The 16,368-nt window shown below is 47.3% G+C and overlaps 1 protein-coding gene across 6 annotated transcripts in view; it reads left to right on the top strand.

The window, feature by feature from the left end:
- Positions 1 to 8,571, top strand: part of PTCH1 (patched 1) — a 68,271-nt gene extending 59,700 nt beyond the window's left edge. For all 6 annotated transcript variants that reach the window (XM_084781814.1, XM_084781813.1, XM_084781812.1 and 3 more), the window contains 4 exons: positions 2,433 to 2,532; positions 3,009 to 3,263; positions 4,914 to 5,457; positions 5,896 to 8,571. In XM_084781814.1, coding sequence (XP_084637940.1) covers positions 2,433 to 2,532; positions 3,009 to 3,263; positions 4,914 to 5,456 — 898 coding nt within the window. In that variant the 3' untranslated portion in view covers position 5,457; positions 5,896 to 8,571. The remainder of the gene's footprint in view (positions 1 to 2,432; positions 2,533 to 3,008; positions 3,264 to 4,913; positions 5,458 to 5,895) is intronic.
- Positions 8,572 to 16,368: the final 7,797 nt, after the last annotated feature.

The following is a 16,368-nucleotide window of genomic DNA, read 5'->3' on the forward strand; positions in this document are numbered from 1 at the left end:
CCTAACAGAGAGTGGCTTTGAACTGATGGTCCTGCCTCAGTCTCCTAAGTGCTCGAACTGTAGGCCTATGCTACCACATCTGGCTGTAATCAGTTTTACACATGGACACACACAGGCTGGCCAAGTAGGGGAAGTTTAGCTGAAGATGAATAAGGAACAAAAGTTAGTTATTCCTTGGGTGTGGCTTGGTGATACATGAAGCATTTGCCTTAAGGTACATGGGGCAGGGGGAAGTCAGTCCCCACCACCAGAGGAAGAAAAAGAAAGGAAATGAGTCCATTGAGGCATAAGCCCCATTGGGCAGCCAAACTTCCGGGGCTGGCTGGGGTGTCAGTTTTTCTGAATGAGGGCTCACTGTTTGCGGGTGGAGTAAGCAGAGGCTGACTCCAGTTCAGCGTAGATCAGCCCTCTTATATAATATCGTTCTTTACCATCTGGGGCTATTAAAGTGCACATTGACAGAGGCCTTTCCAGCCAGCTCCCAGGTGAGCCTGAGCATGCCTAGTGGTAAGTTAGAGGGCCAGTCAGTAGATTCACATTTGCCAAATACTGGTGAGACAGTTCGATTACCTTAGATGTTGGCTTGGGTTTGTTTTTAAACCACTGGCTGGGTGTTTCTTGCACTGGTATCTTTCTCGTATAAAAGCCCGATGCCGCATGAGACTGCCTTGGCTTGGCCTGGTAGCCCTTCTAACACGAGGCTAAAGCCAGTCTCACGGGTGCCATTTTTGTGATACTGGCAAAGTAGCATGTGACCCATTCTGCTGTGTGGCTTGTGGTCTGCAGGTTTTGGGACATGCAAGTCTCCCCAGGCAGTTCAAAGCCAAGAGAGGTGGAGGATGTGCTGGACTTTGCGGATCAGCTGAGGAGGTGGTGCACAGCTTTGTAAAGGACGCCCCAGAGCAGAACCTGTGTCCCCACATCCTGTCCTAGCTGGGCCTCCTCGGCCCCTCCCAGAGATCCCAGGGTTCCTGTTCCGAGCACAGAAGGGCTTGCCATGTTCTAAAATAGGATAGATAAAGCCCTCCCTGGCGTGGGGTAAATGAGTTAGACACTGTATACACGAAGCCGTCAGAAATCTAATTGGTCTGTTTATGTCGCAGCTAGATGGATGGGAGGCAAATGTCTTAATGCCTGCCGAGGATACGTGCCTCCACCAAACGCTCCACAGTTTATGTTAGAGCAAGGCATTGGCGGCTTAGGTTCTTACTGACGCAACTCAGCAGGTTTTAGTGTTTACAACAGCTGTAAGGTGTTTGTATTTTTATAGGGATTCTCCCTCCTTTCATCTGCTGTCAAAACATACATAAGACTGGACATTGTAGGGTGGCTGTTGGGTTTTATGATCCAGGGGACCATTCACAGATAGATATCTAGCCTAACCTCTTTCTTTCCAGAACTTACTCATTCTTTCCAGAACTTACGAACCTCCCCACCCCCAGCCCCAGCAACCCACTCCCATCAAAGCCCTAGAAATCATTAGTTCCAGAAAAGCATCCTTGCGTGGAGTGTGTGCCCTCCAGCTGTGCAGAGTGCCGAGCAGAGGCGGGCCCTGGCCGACAGGTTTACCTTGGTATTCTTGAAGGATCCCAGACCTTTTAGCCTTCAATGGTGGGAACGCAGGACTCACTGTTCACTCTCCCTCTTCTGCCATGGTGCTTCAGCCTTTATGTTTGAATTGGCTGACGCAAAACAAGAGTATTCAAAGATGCTAAATTGTTCAACAAAAGATTGGCCTGCAGAGCAGCGCTGCCATTGTGGAGCGCGCTCACCCCGCACAATGCCCCGGCTCCCACAGAATGGGCAGCGTTTTCTTTGCAGAAAGCTGGTTCCTGTGTTCTGAAAAGGTTGCAATTGGAGCTGTTTGGTAAAACTGGAACCCAGAGAACTCTAGGCAGAAAGTTGTGATTAATGAAAGACTTACCTGATGCACTGGAGACTTAATTAGAGATTCTGCCGTGAGAGGCCAGGGCATTTCACAGTGGATTAGCTGCCTGCAGAAGCGGGCTGCTTTTCCTCCTGGGCCAAATTGTTTAAATTCTACACCCTTCACTTCATTTGTTTGCTTCTGCTGGGTTTTCATGAGAGGGGCCCCTCGGCATTGTATCTGCTTTCAGGTTGTTCAGCCATTCGGTTCACATTCCATATTTCTGTGTTGGTGTAACACATTTGTAAATAACATTACAGGCATGAGATTTCAGCAAATTAATATTTTTTTTTTCACCTTCATGAGCTAGCGCCGTAGCTCTGTAGGGTGCGGAAGGTAGTCCTCAGAGTCATAACGTGAAAAAAGAACAAAATCCCGAACTAATCTTGGGCTCGGTTTGAACTGTGGTTTCCACAGCTGACTTCAGCAGGGTGGGTGGGTGCATGGAGGACAGGGTGTTCTCCTTTCCCACTGACGGGTCCCGTACCCCCTTTTTGTCTTCCAGGTACTTCTTTGCTGTCCTGGCTATTCTCACCGTCTTGGGGGTTCTCAATGGACTGGTTTTGCTGCCTGTGCTCTTGTCCTTCTTTGGACCGTGTCCTGAGGTCAGTGATTGCCCAGGGTGAGACATTCACCCTCCGGGCCACCTGCTCTCCCCAGTGCCACGCCTGACTTAGTCAGGTGCTGCTGTATTTGCAGATGGCATGGGCTCTTTTGACAGTTCAGGTGGTGGTGGTGGTGGTGGTGGTGGGCGGCTATAGAGCTGTTTTAGACCAACTGATGGGCACATTTAGTCTTGAGGGTACCTAAGGGAAGGTTTTCCTGCGTCAGATAAGTGTTTGGGCTTCACAGGACAAATAGGTGAAAGACATCTATCCTGCCTTTCAGGGGCTAGAAGACAGGGGTAGTGTTTTGTGCCAGGATCTTGGTTTTCCAGACAGCGGGGAGAAAGGAAGTAGATACAATGTAATGTATGGGGGTTCCCCTGTCAGGTGACAGAGGGTGATGAATAACCCTGTCTTTGAACTTTGAAATCGATAAACAAATGTTAACACTTTTAATCTGCAATCCCCTTCCATAGGTGTCTCCAGCCAATGGCCTGAACCGGCTGCCCACTCCTTCGCCTGAGCCGCCCCCAAGCGTCGTCCGGTTTGCAGTGCCTCCTGGTCACATGAACAATGGGTCTGATTCCTCTGACTCGGAGTACAGCTCTCAGACCACGGTGTCCGGCATCAGTGAGGAGCTCAGGCACTACGAGGCGCAGCGGGGTGCAGGAGGTCCTGCCCATCAAGTGATTGTGGAAGCCACAGAAAACCCTGTCTTTGCCCGGTCCACTGTAAGTCACCTGGGGGACCTAGAAAGATTCCTCTCCTGTGGCAAGGGGCCAGTAGGTCCAGGGGAGGCCCCTTCCTACTCTGAGCAGCAGATCGCGTAGACAGATGGGGTGCAAGAAAGAAGTACATACACCACCAGGTCAGGTCACAGGAAACTGCCAGCATGCCACTCTTTGTAAACTGTGACATGTTTCCTTTTAATCTTGTGGACGGAAGTGGGGCAGTGCCAGCATTGCTATAGGGAGGTGATGTGCTTGCCTCGAATACTCAAAGCCTTGGAGTTCATCCCCAGCCCCACCTTGATTCAAGGTGGATTTAGAACTTAAGAATTTTTATTTTATCTATTAATTTTTTTTAAGCATTGGTGTTCTGCCTGCATGTCTGTCTGTGTGTGTGTGAGGTTGTCAGATTCTCTGGAACTGGAGTTACAGGCAATTGTGTGCTGTCATGTGGGTGCTGGGGATTTGAACCTGAGTCCTTTGAAAGCACAGCCAGCGCTCTTGACTACAGAGCCATCTCTCCAGCGCCGCCTCCTCTCCCCATTCTTATCCTTTCACACTACCTGTCATTTCAGAATGATGTGGGAGGAAGTGTAATAAACAGTGTATTATACTGCCATGGGAAGCATTTTTTTTTCCTTCTCATCTCTATTACCTATAATTGGCCTTAGCACAAAATTATTTTAATTACTCCATAAGGCTTTCCCATAGGTTTATGGCCTCAAGTTCTTACAGTTAGAGCTGGCTCTCCATCTATTGAAGCTCAGAATCATCCCGAGCTCAACCGTAATTCAAGAAGGTAGTGAGGAATCCATGGGCTCCTTCCTTAGCCTCACCAGCCCCCAGTCAAGATGTTAAACACGCCTCCAAAGCCCCCTTTTTGCTGCCTGAGGCCCCCACCATCCTTACAGGAAATGTGTCTTCCAGTCCTAGGCTAGAGCAGCCTTCCATGAAGGGAGAGAGGGGCTGGCCAATGAACTGTGTCCCTGTCCCCTTTCCCCCCCCACCTCCCCCCACACACACCCGTGACGATGCCCTGCTGAGCTGCAGTGTGAATCTGGTTCTGTTCAGCAGGAGCCTAAAAATAGGTACAAGCTCACCGACTTTGAAGTTGGTCACGGTCCTTTGATTGATGTGGCCACTGTGTTGCTCTGAGCTTTGTATAGAGACCCAGAAACCAGATTCCTAATAGTCAGGCAGAGGCACATTGCCTAACAGAACTATCTGTCTTTGCTCTGCTCTTCAGTGTATTAGCTGCTGGCCACACCTGGCCTGGAGCTGGGGGCAGGTGAAACAAAGCCAAAATGACCCAGAGACAGGAGCCTTACACCTCTCAAGGCTACAGTCTATAGTTGTATATGTACCAAGACATCCTGCCTCTTGGCCAGCCCGGCCCAAACACTTGCAGTTTTTTGAGGAGAAGGACCTAGGGTCTCACTACACTGAGCAGGGTAGAGCAGTTGGTTGTGGGAGTGACCCTGTTGGGATGCTCCTACAGTGTAGGCAGCGGCTATAAGCAGCTATCTGCCCCCAGCCAGCTGTGCAGGAGCTGGCAGGATCCACATCTGGAGGTTACTAAAGGGACTAGGTTTTCTTTTGTGTGTGGAAGGTCACCACCCTCCGTCCCTGTGTTAACCTGTGTCACCCCTGCAGGTGGTCCATCCTGAACCGAGACATCATCCTCCCTCGAACCCTCGGCAGCAGCCCCATCTGGACTCTGGCTCCTTGTCCCCCGGACGGCAAAGCCAACAGCCTCGCAGGGATCCCCCGAGAGAAGGCTTGCGGCCACCCCCCTACAGACCGCGCAGAGACGCTTTTGAGGTTTCTGCTGAAGGGCATTCTGGCCCTAGCGATAGGGACCGCTCAGGCCCCCGTGGGGGCCGTGCTCACAACCCTCGGAACCCGACGTCCACTGCCGTGGGCAGCTCTGTGCCCAGCTACTGCCAGCCCATCACCACTGTGACGGCTTCTGCCTCTGTGACTGTCGCTGTGCACCCTCCACCTGGGCCTGGGCGCAATCCCCGAGGGGGACCCTGTCCAGGCTATGAGAGCTACCCTGAGACTGACCACGGCGTGTTCGAGGACCCCCATGTGCCTTTTCATGTCAGGTGCGAGAGGAGGGACTCGAAGGTGGAGGTCATAGAGCTACAGGACGTGGAATGTGAGGAGAGGCCATGGGGGAGCAGCTCCGACTGAGGTATGTGCCTCAGGGACCCCAGTGGTGCTGTGCTTCCCAGGGTCACCTGAGCAGTGGCACACCCCATTCTGTACTCTGGGGGAACCTTTCATCCTGCGGGCAAGGCTGATGAGGCCAAACTGTTATCTAACCACGAGTAACAACAATACAGTTCCAAAACGGATTTCTTTTCTTGACTATTAATCTCTCCGAATGCAGTTTAACAGCTTTGCCTTGTGCCTGTTTGCTGAGCACTTACCGCAGAGTTCTAACAAGCATGCAGAGGGCCTTGCAAGGTGAAAGTAGATGGAACGCATTGAGCACCACAGTCAGCCTATTGTAGAGTTGCAGAGTTCTCAGTTGTCCACTGGAGTTAAGAGCTGTGCTGTGTGAGTGGTGCACAGCTCACTGTGGTCGTGACCATAATGTGACCTCCTTTTTTTTTGTTTTCTTTTAAAGGGTAATTAAAATCTGAAGCAAAGAGGCCAAAGATTGGAAAGCCCTGCCCCCACCTCTTTCCAGACTGACTGCTTGAAGAGAACTGCTTGGAATTACGGGAAAGCAGTTCGTTGTTACTGTAACTGATTGTATTATTTTTGTGAAATATTCCTATAAATATTTAAGAGGTGTACACATGTAATATACATGGAAATGCTGTACAGTCTATTGCCTGGGGCCTCTCCACTCCTGCCCCAGAGTGGGGAGACCACAGGGTCTTCCCCTGTGTACATTGGGCTCTGTGCCGCAACCAAGCTTAACTTAGTTTTTAAATTTTCCCAGCATATGTCGCTGCTGCTTAAATATTGTATAATTTACCTGTATAATTCTATGCAAATATTGCTTATGTAATAGGATTATTTGTAAAGGTTTCTGTTTAAGATATTTTAAATTTGCATATCACAACCCTGTGGTAGGATGAAATGTTACTGTTAACTTTCGAACACGCTATGCGTGATAATTGTTTAACGAGCAGACATGAAGAAAACAGGTTAATCCCAGTGGCTTCTCTAGGGGTAGTTTTATACGGTTCTCATGGGTGTGTGCGCATGTGATTTTCCAATGTACTGTACTGTGATTTTTTTTTATTGTTGTTGTCATTTCTCTTTGCTTTGTGTGACCTTAGCTCTGGCCTAGTTGAGCTGGGAAGGTCCAGGTCTCTTTCTGCCTTGGTCCTAGTGGAAGGATGGCCCCATCATCATCTGTCTTGATCTCTGGGAGTATTCAAGAGAAGCCAGACTTGCTTCATGCCTGTGGCAGCTCCTGAGGTCATGGGTAGCTCTCCAGGCACCCCACCTTGTGTTTCAAAGAGGCTGTGTTCCCATAGGTCATAAGGTTGGCTGTTAGAGCCACTGTATCTAGAGTCTCACCAGTTACCACTGGTGGTGAGTCTCAGCTGGGCATAAGATTACACTCGAGGGAAGTGTGGTTGTACCTTTCTGATGTTCAACACATACACACAGCCTCCTGCCCCGATGTCACAGATACAGGCACTTCAAAACAAAACAAAACAAAAAACTATTACACTCAAGGTCTGTATTCAGGCCTTTACAAATATAGTCTCTCTTGCAAAACTGACTGCCCAGTTGGGGCATGCTAACTGGTGGTGCCGCCGGCTGGGTTTCTGGGAACTCTTCCCTGTGTTACCCTATGTGTACTTCCTTCCTTTCTCCACTGTTAGCATTCATCCGATGGGATGTCCTTGGAGGAGCAGGAAGATGCCACCCTATCCATAGAAGTGTGCGGAGGAAGCTCTCTGAACGCGCTGTTAGATTTTAAAGTTTGACCCTGTTCTCTCTCCCTGAGGTTTGAGCTGCTTTTCTACTGGCTAGAGACTGGTAGATGGGAGAGCAATATCCTTGTCCCTTGCAGGGGAGCACTGAGAATATGGAAGCTGCTGTGAGGAGTGCACTCCGCCTGCAGCTTCCCTGAGTCCCTGGAAAATTTAAGGCAATGGGCCCCTAGTAATAGTATCAGCAGTGTAGTGACCTCAGACCCTGTGTATCCCCCCAAAACTGTAAGGTACTAGTTGGAAACCACCTGTGGCTGCCATGTGCTCCTTTGTGTGTGCGTTTGCATGCACGCACGTGTGCCAGAGGCCCTGGCCACCCACTGCTACTATCTTAATGCCTGTCAAGCCACTGTCTGCCTACCCAGCACCAGCTCTGCTCAGATAGCTTGCACCCTGAACTGAGGAGGGGCCTGTAAAACCCTGAAGGCGCTGCCCTGCAGTTCTTGGTTGTGTCCCTCACTCCTGAGCCCCAGCCACATGGCAAAAGGAGATTCTTCCATACAGCCCCTTGGTTTCTGTACAGCATATCAGCCAAGGCAGGAAGGACACAGAGCTGGCAGGAGACGACAGTCTCAGAGTGTGTGTGTCTGTCTGTCTGTCTCTCTCATAGTTTTATTTTGTCTGTATTATTTGTTTGTTTGGATGTTTTAATTTTTAAAAGAAAAGATCTTTCTTTGCTGATATTTATAATTTTGTATCATAAGAATGTCCTCCAGAATTTGTCATGCCAGTTTATAACAAAAGAAAAAAAAAGCAGGGATTTTATTTCTATTGGAAACTCTTGCGGTTATGTTTTACTTTTGAACAGAAGTTTTATTTGTATAGAGTGCTACTAATGTTAAATAGTTCAGAGTATATAACATTTACATTAAGGACTCACCGTAGGTTTTAGTGTAAGGAGTTTAAAGGAAATAAATATTCAAACTGGGTCTCATCTGCCAATTTGGGCAGAAATGAGTTTGTGTCATTTCAATTACAAAGATGAAAGTATGCCATATAATTTATTTATATGAAAATTTATTTTTGTAGTGTACATAGTAGTCATCAAGTCTTTTGACAGAAGTATATTTTTAAAGAATTTATATGTGATGAAATCCATAATGTCTGGAACTTTGCTGAGACATGAGTGTGAGGACACATTTGTTGTAAATGACAGCAAGGAAGAGATATGTCTAACAGTGTTATGAGAGTCCATGAAGAGCTGTTCATGTGATTGCAAGTGTTGACGTGAGCATTGTGACCTAGTGCGGTTCTCAGATGAAAATGTACAAAACTCTCTAAATATTAATGTTCAAACACTGATAGAAATTCTAACATGAATAAAGATAATATAACTTGTTGGTTTATGTGCATGTTTCTAGAATGTTCCTTAAAAACTTACACACACACACAAAAAAAGTGTCCGGCTGTCTATGTTCATTTCCCCCTCCTAGTCTTGTGGAAGCTGGTTTATGTTTATTTTATGGACACTGAGAAAGGTCCTTAATGACCCTTCTAAATGAGTGTTCCCTTTCCATACGTGCGCTCGGGAATCAGGTGAGGCCAAATTCAATCTAAACATAAAATGGGCTGGATAGGTGAATCAGTAGTTAAGAATGACTGCTGTTCTTACAGAGCGCCACTGAGATCTGTACTCGAGCTCCAGGAGACACCGGCACACACTTGCACATGCCCACACATAGATACACAAAAGAGACGTGATTTAAAATTTGAAATATTTTAAATACAAAACACATTTAACACTATACCTGATCATGTAGTACTAGCAAACCTGGTACAGAGTGATTTTTTTTTTTAAGTATTTATTCACTGACGTGATTTCATCATCATCATCATGCATGAGGAGAACATATCTTGAGATACTACTACTCTGTTTCCAGTCACCTTTGGCTCCGCAGCTGTAAGCAAGTGTTTGGGAAAGCCCAAACGGCAGCTCAAACCATTCTAAGCATTTGGTGAGTCCTAGGAGGGAGGAGTCAGCCGGCTACAGCCAACACCGAATCCTGGTTTTACATGGATTTGTCAGGAGACAACCATATCTGTGCCTATACACACTGTTGATGGCTGTTTTCACGCTATAATGGCGGAATTGTGTAGTGTGCAATGGTGATTGACTGGCCTTCAGACCCTGAACTATTTACTCTCTGGTCTTTGGGAAGAAGCCTGCCAGTTCCTCTTAAAACAAGGAAGCGTTTAGCCAACGCTACTCAAGTGTGGTCCATGAGTCAGCATGCCTTGGAAGCTGGCTAGGAAAGCCAGGGTCCAGCGCTGCTCCAGACCCACTAAGTCAGAGTCCCGTGGGAAGGAAGCCCAGGCATCTGCTCTAATGAGCAGCTCGAGTGGTTCTGAAACACCAGGAGAAACAATCTCCCAGATTCCTTCCAGGCAAATGCGGCCTTGGCACTGTAACGCAACTCAGGCTAAATGGCCAGATTCTGGAAACAGGGAGATCCTGACTCCTCTGTGTGGTCTTTCCACAAAAGCACATGTTCCGCTGTGGGAAAGAGTCAAGACCTGTGAACTTTGCATTCGTGTCTGGGAGTCTGGGCAGAGGGATTCCAGTCCCTGACTTCTGCCGCACACAGTCGTGAGCAGAATCTTGGCATAGGCTGTGGGCCCCCTGTTTGTCCTTGTCACGCAGAGGCTTTCCCAGCATCCAGTTGGCCAACTATGGCCAAGTCTCTTGAAACCTTGGGAGCCTGTGTCAACTATAAATGAAATACGAGTGTTCGCTGAGGGTGGTATTTGAAGAATGGTAGTCTTGGGCCACCGCATCGGAGGATGGTCTCAACCACATCCCATGTACTCTACAATCCTCCTGCTCCCTCAGTTTGCACCTCAGAGGTGGCTGGGACCTTTATATAGAAACATAAGAGGAATTCTCAAGCCCCACAGTGACCTCCAGCTGAGCCAGCAGGATGGCTCAATCAGTAAAGGGCTTGTCCTGCGACTCTGAGGACCCGAGTTCAATCCTCAGGACCCAGGAGTTTTTTGTTTGTTTGTTTGTTTGTTTTAAAGCCAGGTACTGGCTATGCTGATAATCTCAGTGTTGAAGAGGTGCAGACAAGGATCTCTGGGACTTCGCTGCGCGTGCACATGTTCACACACAACACACACACACAGTCAAATACCCAGTTAGTACAATGACCTCCATAATAGACGCTGCCTAAGAGAAAAGTGGAGCATTATTTTATGTCTTACAAGCGTATCTTCTCTCTTCCTGTTAGGATTAATGGCATGTTCCTAAGCCCTAATGTGTAGTGAATTTCACAAACCATGCTGACTTGGTTCCAAATTCAACTCAAAGAGAATGTGGACTCTCCGAATGGGAGCATGGGGAAGTGTCATTAGCATTAGTTAGAACCCGAACCGTGGAGGAAGCTTTTGTTGAGATAGTCTTCGCTCTACCAGGTGATGATGGTTGACTACTATCTAGTTGGATAGGAATTGGGGTTTGTTTGTTTGTTTGTTTGTTTTTTGTTTTGTTTTTTGAGGCAGGGTTTCCCTTGTGTAGCCTTGGCTGTCCTGGACCAGGCTGGCCTTGAATTTAGAGATCTGTCTGCGTCTGCCTTCGGGGCAGTAGGGACTAAAAGGTAGTTATATGTTTTTTATTTTGTTTTTACAACGTGTAGGAGTCAGTTCTCTCCTTTCACCATGTGGGACCGAAGATAATTAATACTCAGGTCGGCAGGCTTGGCGGCAGGTACCTTTACTTACTGAGCTGTCTGGTCAACAGGTTTTAGATGTCTTAAAACTGATGTGTAGCTAATAAGTAACTTTATTTTTAATCACAGACTGGTACAAGATCTTAATTGAACTGTGTACCAAGATCCATAACCCCTTACTTTCTTTTCCTTCCCACCCTCCCTCCCTCCCTCCCTTCTTTACTCATCAGCTACACCTGGAAAGCTCCAGGCCCCTGAACTCCAGGCAGCAGTCATGCTAATACAAAGACAGTTGCTGTCTTGGGTAACTGACCTCCCAAAAGAAGAAAGGGAGACGGGTCTACTAGTCATCTGACAAGAACTTTGGCAGGTTTTAATTGCTCTCAGTGAACGTTGTACATGACGAGAGCATTCTAAGCATCTGTTTAATCAATCACTAAGTCATGGTAGAGGATGTGTTGGACACCATTTTCTGCCTAGGTTTCCAGCCAGGAAACTGGAACTACTGTCATCATAAATCTCTTCAAGGGATACTCTGGCCTCTCCAGGTCCTGTAACTCCAGAAACAGAGGCCGGGGTGGGGGTGGGGGTTCTGTTACGAAAAGAAGTGTGCCCAGTGTAGGTGACCCAGATTGTTATTGACATGGCACAGCTGGAACTTCCCATGTGACATGACTGAGTCAAGGCTTCTCTGTAGGAACTCTCTTCTGAAGCAAAGAGAGCAGAGCTCACATGCTGCAGGGGTTGGTGCAGCCTGGAAGTGCAGCCTTGTGCGGCCAAGGAAAGTTACTAACGGTTACTAACGGGGGCCAAGACAGATTCATAAACTCAAAACAGGAGAACTCTTTCGTGAGATTATTTGGGGAGGGGGGTGAGTACTTTGATTGTGAGCCTCCAGCGTCAACTTTCTTTACAGATGAGCATGTCACATGTTGCAATGTCAAAAAGTTAAACACCCTGCTAAAGAGACAGCATCACTGCTGAGACACAGGAACAGTCCTTTTCTTAAGACAAGAGTCAGACCTCACCAAGAAGCAATGCCTTCTGGGAGAAGCATGGGAGGCTCCATGACACTCCATATTCCTAGAGAGTGTTATCTTACTTCATCTGAAGGTACCAGCATGTGATGTCAGAGTGCACAGTGAGGGCATCAGTACAGTCAAGGAGGTTGTTCCTAAGAGAGCAACTATAGGAAATGCCTCTATCAATGACACCATCTTTACACACAACGGACAAAGGCTTGTGGTCCCTCGGAAAACAGCGTGAAATGAATTTTAAAAACTTGTTTTATTTGTATAAAGAAAAATTATGTAGATGTAGGAAGACTTGATGAGCAAGTTCCGACTAGTGAGTTAGGTGGTAATGAGGATGGCAGGAGGAAGCCCCAGTTGAGATGCCAAAGATTCCCCCTTTATAATCATAAATGTGAACTGATGGCAGAGGCAGGTGGACTAGTGTTGAAAGCTTCTGCAGCCAGAGGAAAAGCAAGATAAGGCAGGAATGGAAAACAGCAAGAGGCTCTCTGCCACAGACCAGGAGCAAAGAAGCAGCGTCTGAGAGGCACAGGTCAGATGAGCAAAAAGCAAGGCCATCAGCTCAAAAAAGAACCATTCATCCTTCAAAGGACAGTGGACCAAGGAGGCAACTGACCACGATTGGAACCATGTCAAGAGGTGACCAACGCCCTCCTACAGCAAGCCCATGGTCTGCAGGATGGGAGAGAGGGCATCCCTTCATCCTTGAACTTCTCCTGATGGATAAGATTGATCTTCCTCACACTTCCCACTTGCATGGCATCAGGGAAGGCTAGCAGGAACCAAGACATTTGACTCTTGGAAGGTTAAAGCTATCAGGGAGACTCTTGGAAGGTTAAAGCTATCAGGGAGCCTTGACGCCTTGTAACCTGGAGAATTGATACGGCTTGCCTAGTACGAGCTTACACCCACAGCGGTCAAGGTGTTTGTCACCTCCTTGTCTGCATCTTCCCCCATTTGTTTTATGGGTTGATTTCAAGACACAGTGACTCCCATCCACACTGCTGGTAGAGCCAAGGGATTCCTGCACCTCCGGGAGCATGTGTGACACCCTGCTCCCCCAGCAAACAGCAACAGTGAGGGAAGCAATTAGCAAATCTCCGAATTCTCCTTCTGATTACACCTAAATTCCGAAAGCTAATTGCCTAAAATGTTCTCCCTTAATTAGAAGCAATTAATACATGAAACTAGGTTTGCATTTCACAAGAGTTTACATTTCATGATTGAAATCTCCAACTTCATTTGCTAATGGTCTCTAATGGCCTGTAATCATAAGGCGCACACAATTACCGGGGGATTTTCAAAGTGTCGGAATGGAAGAGTGTCTGAATTTACGAATTATTCTTCCATCGCAGAGTACATAGCCAAGGTCTACTGTAAAACATGTCATGTGTGCACATGCTTGCTCAAACACTCCCGAAGGAGTGTATTTGCGGCATGTGACCCCTGCTGCATCTTCCACTCGCTGCTGTCATCCCTTAGCATGCAAGACCCCCATAGACACCTAAATCTCCAGTTGCTCAAGTCCCTTGTAAAATATGGTGTGACACTGGCGTACAGCCTGCACGCATCCTACTGCGCACTTTAAATCATCTTTATATTTCAATGCCTAATACAATGTAGAGGCTATGAAAATTGTTATTCTGTATCAATTAGGATATAGCAAGAAAAAGGTCAACATGCTCCATATACATGCAACTTTTTTCAAATGCCTTTGCCTCCAAAATTAATTCAAATTTGAAGTAATTCATGGCTATGAAACCCACAGTTGGACTGCTCTCTCATCCCCTCTCCCTGAGTAGTCCTCTCTCTCTCTCTCTTTTTATCAGTCAAGCTAGATGCCCAGCTAGCAATCAGTCAAGACACAGACACTTGTTATATTTTAAAATAGCCTTAGTTAACCTGGGGCAGGGCAGATATCAATCCTCTAAACTACCTCCCATCGTGGGGTAGGCACGTGATCCCTGCCTCAATCCCATGCCATCTGCTTCTAGTAACTTCTATCAAGCTATTTCCCATTCATAATCTCAAATACTTGCTAATGTTTTCTATCTGGGGCCAAATTCTCCATCCATGCTAGCCATGTGCTTCTCCTCCATCTAACCCATGGCGGCCTTCTTCTTCTCCTCGGGTCTTTTCACCTCTTGGCCATGTTTTTTTTTTCTTCCCAGATTTTTTTTCTCTCTCTAAGCCCCACCTATCTCCTTTGCCCTGCCCAGGTGGGATAGTTTTTTATTAATCAAAAGGTGGGTCATAAAGACAACAAACAGTAATTAACATCAAAATACATTAGACCATCCCCCAACATCCAGCACCAAAGCCTGCTGAAATCCATCTGAAAATCACAGGGCTGGGGGAGAGCTCGGTCCTTAACGCGCTTGCTGTGTTAGCCTAAGGACCTGAGTTGGACTGCCAGACCCCTGTAAAAAGCTGGGCAGAGTGGCACCTGCTTATAATCCTAGCACTGGGGAGGCAGAGGCTGGAGGATCTGTCTGACTCACTGGCCGGCCTGTTGGCCTCCTCAGCAAGCCTCTGGTCCCAGTAAGAGACCTTGTCTCCAAAATCAAGGTGGAGAGTCCCTGAGAAGTGACACCAAAGCTTGTCCGCTGTCGTGCACATGCGCACATGCATACAAGTATGGGAGCAGTGGGAGGAAGTGGAAAAGATGAGGAGTAGGTGGAGGTGAGATGACAGGAGTAGAAAGGCGCACCTGAGACGTGAGGGTAGTGGTTAAACCAGGCTGAATGAGGAGGCATCTGCAGGTGGGCGGCCTTGGCTGAAATCCCTCACCACACAGCCAAGGCTACTACTCATGAGATGATGTTCTAAGATTTGAAAAGACAGATGTGTCAAAAAAGCAGAGCCTCTATTTTCTTTATGTTTTAAGGGTTACTCTCATTTTTATTTGGTTGTGTGTCTATGTCGATGTGGGTATATGCTGTGCGTGGCGCCCTGGGAGACCAGAAAAGGATGACAAATCCAAGGGGTATTGTATCGTTGTCTCCCCCTTAAGATTTCTATTTAACAAGCCAGGTGTAGCAGCACACAGCTTTACTCCCAGGACTAGGGAGGCAGGGGCAGGCGGGCTCTCTATGAGTTTGAGGCCGGGCTGGCCAAGGCTGTGTAGAGAGACCCTGTCTCCAAAATCAACAACAACAAAAAAAAGTCTCAGTTTAACAGATCGCCATATGGTTTTCAAAGTGGTCAGGCATGGTTTAGTTTTTGTCCGTCTCCACCTTCCCATCACTACTTGTTCTAGGACGACAGGCGTCCTCACTAGTTTTGTTGTCAACTTGCTTCAGTTCCTGCCTCCAGGTTCCTGTGCTGCCTTCCCTCCGGGATGGAAGTAAGACGCAAACCTTTTCCTCTCCAAGATGCTTGTAGTCATGTGTTACCGACAGAAAACCCAACCACAACAACAGGTAAGGAAGAGAGGAACAGAGTTGGGCCCTTGGATACTAATGACATACACTTTGCTTACAAAGTTTAATGTGCAACTTCTGACAAACTGGGAGTTAGATTACATTAACCAGTGCACGGCAACATCTTCCTGATGACCTGAGTGGGATCTGAGAGGGGCATAAGGCGGAATAGCTGACGACTCAACAATCCTAGGAGGCAGGTTGAGGCTCAGTTCCAGGAAGAGGTTATCAGAGTCAAGAAACGCAGAGGCAAGCAATCATTTTGTCAGGGCAAGGTAGTGACAGGAATCTGTGGAGGGATAGGGTGGCACCTGAGATCGGTCTCTACCAGCGTGGTCACCACCCATGAATAAAATCCCAAGTGAGAGAGGCTGACGAGGTGGATCGGCAGTTAAGAGCACTGGCTGCTCTTACAGAGGACTCAGCCTCAATTTTTCCCAGCACCCACATGGTGGCTCATTAAAGTCTATAACTCCAGTCCTAGGAGGCCTGGTGCCCTCTTCTGACCTCCATGGGTACCAGACACACACACGGTGCACATGCCTACGTGCAAGCAAAACACTCCCGTACGTAAAAATAAATTCATCTTGTAAAAAATCTAAATAAATAATAAATGATAATAAAAATACCAAGTGAGGGTGGGAACAGAGGTGATATTTTATTATTTAAAAAGAATAAACTCAAAGGGTACTGCAGAATTCCTTTACAATAGCAGCTACATCCAGATTTTATTGATTACCTGGAAGAAAGTTATATTCATGCTAAAAAGAAATGGCCACTGCTTCCCTTTTCCCTTCAATTATCATTCTTTAAATATTTATTTTTATTTTATGTGTATGAGTGTTTTGCCTGAATGTATGGGCACCAGAGGAGGGCAGGGGGATTCTCTGGAACTGGAGTTACAGACAGTTGTGAGCCACCGTGTAGGTGCTGGAAGGTGAGCCCAAGTCCTCTGCAAGAGCAGAGCAGCAAGTGTTCTTAACTGCGAAGGCAGCTCCCCAACTCCCCTTCAACCATTTTAA

The sequence above is a fragment of the Acomys minous genome, assembly GCF_964271855.1.
Source record: "Acomys minous genome assembly, chromosome: 5".
In the NCBI taxonomy this organism is placed as follows: Eukaryota; Metazoa; Chordata; class Mammalia; order Rodentia; family Muridae; genus Acomys; species Acomys minous.